We start from the raw sequence: 5,357 nt of genomic DNA, 5'->3' as shown, positions 1-5,357 counted from the left end.
AAAAATTCTAAATATTGAGAAAATCGCCTTTAAAGTTGTCCAAATGAAGTTCTTAGCAATGCATATTACTAATCAAAAATTAAGTTTTGATATATTTACGATAGGAAATTTACAAAATATCTTCATGGAGCTTTACTTAATATCCTAATGATTTTTGGCATAAAAGAAAAATCGATAATTTTGACCCATACAATGTATTGTTGGCTATTGCTACAAATATACCTGTGCTACTTATGACTGCTTTTGTGCTCCAGGGTCACATATATGTATCAAAACATTGTATTTCCTCTGAAATGGTTCAGTAACCATCTTTCCAGGGAATTGATTGTTGCCACAAAATTTAAATAATTCAATGCAAAATATAGTAATTAAAAATGTTTAAAAAAAAAGCATCAAAACATTTTTTTCAGCTTTATGTATTTACTCTGAAAAGACTCCATAAACAATTACAAATTTTTTTTATGTTTTACTCAAAATGGCTAATGGTGATCGTTATCCAAGATATCTATTGTTGCCACAAACATTCAAAGCATTCAATGCAAGAAGTAAAATATAGTAATTAAAACGTTTTTCCACTATATATTATCAAAACATATTTTAGCTTTGTTACCAGTATAATAAAACAAATACAATATTTGCCTTGTTATATTTTTGTTAAAACATTTTAAAGCATGTTAGTTGCTCTTCTGCTCCATGTTTTCATCAGGTACAAGCCAGCGATCTGAGCCGGTCAATGCCAGCATCTTCTCTCTCCTGCCTGATGATGCAAACTCTTCCACACCTGTCCCAGAAACAGCTTCTGGATTCAGCGAGTCAGGCATCCTTCTCGCATCGCTGAACAGAAAGCGCATGGGAGAAACGTCCTCGGCGGACTCTCCCGTCAGTAAGCGATCGACTCGGGCCTCGGAAGACGTCAGCGCCTCCGTTCTCTTCTGGGAGCCGGTGCCTCGAGACACTCCGGCGACCCTTCGACTGATTCCCCACAGCTCCTCGCAATCCGTTAAAATCCCACGCCACAACCAGCCTGTCATAGTTCTCAACCATCCCGACACTGATATCCCCGAGGTCACAAACATCATGAAAGCGGTTCACAAGCACAAAGACGCCGTGCATCGCGTCGTACTTTCTCGTAAAACTCTCCGAGCTCTTTCTGAGTTTAACTGCGACGCCTTTCGCCATAATCTCGTCGCCAATTGCCACGCGTCCCACCACAGGAGAGAATGGCCAAACGGGACCGTTAAAGAAAGGTTCAGCTTGAAACTGAGGCTCAAAAGAGTGTGTGGAAGAAAGTACACTGTAGTACCGACAGTGTCGGAGAGCATCGTGCTGCAGCCGACGTTTAGATGCTGGTTTTGCGGGCGGCTTTTCACAAACCAAGAAACCTGGGTGGGTCACGGACAGAGACATCTAATGGAAGCAACCAGAGGCTGGAACCAGCTCTTCAACAGATAGAAATGCGTTCATTTTCCCGCATTAGCCATTTTTAAGAAGTGCTGTGAAGAATCAGGGTTGCTATGCAAATCTCAGGGTAAGAGAAATACAGTTGCGGTCCAAATCTGTTTCGTTCTTTGTAGTGATAAACCCTTCTCGGGCGATTGAATATTTATGATGACACGAGCAAGCAATATTTATTTTGTTCCACAATGTGAGACCTAATAGATGACAAATCACTGTGTTTTGATACGGTCAGACCAAATCCTTCTCGCACGATACTGTGATAGATCAGGTTTTGTGAGATTATTGCAGAGACCTCAGGGTAATATTGTCATATTCCACTCTGTTAGCTTAATACTAATAGAAGAAGTGTGTTGACCTTCACTTCACGCTGAACAACGAGTGATTGAGCAGTAAGACATCGGTTTGTCTTAATACTTTATGTAGCTTTGCATTATTTTATTGTTTTATTTTTGACGTTTAAAACTGTCGTTTAACCATTACTGCTTTACTAATCATCTTTCAGAAGACTGAAAAATGTTCACAGAACTGGTTGATTCTGTTTGTAGGAGGCTACGGATCTGGTTTAGCTTCCTCTGTCATGTTGCCGGTATATTTAGCATTAGTTTCAAACTACACCTGTATGCGAGAGCATATGTTGACGCAGCATTGGTGAAGCATCACTGAAATAATGTTTTGTATTTATGTGAATGGGCTATATTTATTTTTCAGCGTGCAGTCGGCTGATAAGTTACATGGGTTTGATTAAGGGTTTAATCAAGAGTTTAAATTAATTACCTTACAGCGATCTGAGCCGGTCAATGCCAGCATCTTCTCTCTCCTGCCTGATGATGCAAACTCTTCCACATCTGTCCCAGAAACAGCTTCTGGATCCAGCGAGTCAGTCGACCCTCTCGCATCGCTGAACAGAAAGCGCATGGGAGAAACGTCCTCGGCGGACTCTCCCGTCAGTAAGCGATCGACTCGGGCCTCGGAAGACGTCAGTGCCTCCGTCCTCTTCTGGGAGCCGGTGCCTCGAGACGCTCCGGCGACCCTTCGACTGATTCCCCACAGCTCCTCGCAATCCGTTAAAATCCCACGCCACAACCAGCCTGTCATAGTTCTCAACCATCCCGACACTGATATCCCCGAGGTCACAAACATCATGAAAGCGGTTCACAAGCACAAAGACGCCGTGCATCGCGTCGTACTTTCTCGTAAAACTCTCCGAGCTCTTTCTGAATTTAACTGCGACGCCTTTCGCCATAATCTCGTCGCCAATTGCCACGCGTCCCATCACAGGAGAGAATGGCCAAACGGGACCGTTAAAGAAAGGTTCAGCTTGAAACTGAGGCTCAAAAGAGTGTGTGGAAGAAAGTACACTGTAGTACCGACAGTGTCGGAGAGCATCGTGCTGCAGCCGACGTTTAGATGCTGGTTTTGCGGGCGGCTTTTCACAAACCAAGAAACCTGGGTGGGTCACGGACAGAGACATCTAATGGAAGCAACCAGAGGCTGGAACCAGCTCTTCAACAGATAGAAATGCGTTCATTTTCCCGCATTAGCCATTTTTAAGAAGTGCTGTGAAGAATCAGGGTTGCTATGCAAATCTCAGGGTAAGAGAAATACAGTTGCGGTCCAAATCTGTTTCGTTCTTTGTAGTGATAAACCCTTCTCGGGCGATTGAATATTTATGATGACACGAGCAAGCAATATTTATTTTGTTCCACAATGTGAGACCTAATAGATGACAAATCACTGTGTTTTGATACGGTCAGACCAAATCCTTCTCGCACGATACTGTGATAGATCAGGTTTTGTGAGATTATTGCAGAGACCTCAGGGTAATATTGTCATATTCCACTCTGTTAGCTTAATACTAATAGAAGAAGTGTGTTGACCTTCACTTCACGCTGAACAACGAGTGATTGAGCAGTAAGACATCGGTTTGTCTTAATACTTTATGTAGCTTTGCATTATTTTATTGTTTTATTTTTGACGTTTAAAACTGTCGTTTAACCATTACTGCTTTACTAATCATCTTTCAGAAGACTGAAAAATGTTCACAGAACTGGTTGATTCTGTTTGTAGGAGGCTACGGATCTGGTTTAGCTTCCTCTGTCATGTTGCCGGTATATTTAGCATTAGTTTCAAACTACACCTGTATGCGAGAGCATATGTTGACGCAGCATTGGTGAAGCATCACTGAAATAATGTTTTGTATTTATGTGAATGGGCTATATTTATTTTTCAGCGTGCAGTCGGCTGATAAGTTACATGGGTTTGATTAAGGGTTTAATCAAGAGTTTAAATTAATTACCTTACATTTATTAAATTGTTAATGTATTATTCATGGATAAAGAATGTTGCAACTGTGATGTTTTTGGTATCAGTAGTCAAAATTTTCCAAGAAATACTTTTATTCTCATTTATGAAGCCAAAGGTTTTTTAGGATCAGTGTAACCCGATCAGAATAATAATTCCTTGAGTTAATTTTCACCAGGCAAACCTTTGATTGCACTGCGAATCAGGCACTTAATAGTGGTGTGAATTTCTGTCAAAGTCTGAAGATGGTCTGTGATCCACTTCACTTGAAAGCCAAGCGTGTCTCTTATGTTTCTGTAGAAGTTTAAACACTGGTTAAAAGCACTAGTGTTGCACTAACAGCTGTGAATGGCACCTTGCATTGCTGTATTGTAGAAGTGCCTCTACAAAAAAACCCTCTAGAGCTATCAATAAAGAAATATAATTATTTTGAAAATTCATGTTTTGTTTTTATGTTTCGTCGAGGTAGAGGTTCCGACAACACCATTTTGCATATCAACAGCAACATTGTTTTGCATATACATCAGTGTTTTGTTTTTTGCTATACTTGTATACTGAAAAAAACAAGTGACAAAAATATGATAGTGAAATTTTCAAATGAAATCACAAAACAGATGATCTGGAAGTTCAGAACCACTGCTAGCGAAAACAATCGGAAGACTTCAGCGCCTCCGTTCTCTTCTGGGAGCCGGTGCCTCGAGACACTCCGGCGACCCTTCGACTGATTCCCCACAGCTCCTCGCAATCCGTTAAAATCCCACGCCACAACCAGCCTGTCATAGTTCTCAACCATCCCGACACTGATATCCCCGAGGTCACAAACATCATGAAAGCGGTTCACAAGCACAAAGACGCCGTGCATCGCGTCGTACTTTCTCGTAAAACTCTCCGAGCTCTTTCTGAATTTAACTGCGACGCCTTTCGCCATAATCTCGTCGCCAATTGCCACGCGTCCCATCACAGGAGAGAATGGCCAAACGGGACCGTTAAAGAAAGGTTCAGCTTGAAACTGAGGCTCAAAAGAGTGTGTGGAAGAAAGTACACTGTAGTACCGACAGTGTCGGAGAGCATCGTGCTGCAGCCGACGTTTAGATGCTGGTTTTGCGGGCGGCTTTTCACAAACCAAGAAACCTGGGTGGGTCACGGACAGAGACATCTAATGGAAGCAACCAGAGGCTGGAACCAGCTCTTCAACAGATAGAAATGCGTTCATTTTCCCGCATTAGCCATTTTTAAGAAGTGCTGTGAAGAATCAGGGTTGCTATGCAAATCTCAGGGTAAGAGAAATACAGTTGCGGTCCAAATCTGTTTCGTTCTTTGTAGTGATAAACCCTTCTCGGGCGATTGAATATTTATGATGACACGAGCAAGCAATATTTATTTTGTTCCACAATGTGAGACCTAATAGATGACAAATCACTGTGTTTTGATACGGTCAGACCAAATCCTTCTCGCACGATACTGTGATAGATCAGGTTTTGTGAGATTATTGCAGAGACCTCAGGGTAATATTGTCATATTCCACTCTGTTAGCTTAATACTAATAGAAGAAGTGTGTTGACCTTCACTTCACGCTGAACAACGAGTGATTGAGCAGT

The 5,357-nt window shown here is 41.7% G+C and overlaps 1 protein-coding gene across 1 annotated transcript in view; it reads left to right on the top strand.

The window, feature by feature from the left end:
• Positions 1-2,188, top strand: part of znf518a (zinc finger protein 518A) — a 14,966-nt gene extending 12,778 nt beyond the window's left edge. Inside the window, exon 3 of the mRNA XM_016487304.1 lies at positions 707-2,188. Coding sequence (XP_016342790.1) covers positions 707-1,452 — 746 coding nt within the window. The 3' untranslated portion in view covers positions 1,453-2,188. The remainder of the gene's footprint in view (positions 1-706) is intronic.
• The last annotated feature ends 3,169 nt before the right edge of the window (positions 2,189-5,357 follow it).

The sequence above is a fragment of the Sinocyclocheilus anshuiensis genome, unplaced genomic scaffold, assembly GCF_001515605.1.
Source record: "Sinocyclocheilus anshuiensis isolate Anshui unplaced genomic scaffold, SAMN03320099.WGS_v1.1 scaffold709, whole genome shotgun sequence".
Lineage (NCBI taxonomy): Eukaryota > Metazoa > Chordata > Actinopteri > Cypriniformes > Cyprinidae > Sinocyclocheilus > Sinocyclocheilus anshuiensis.
The sequence above is the reverse complement of the archived record's forward strand: the minus strand, read 5'-3'. Positions and strand labels throughout refer to the sequence as shown.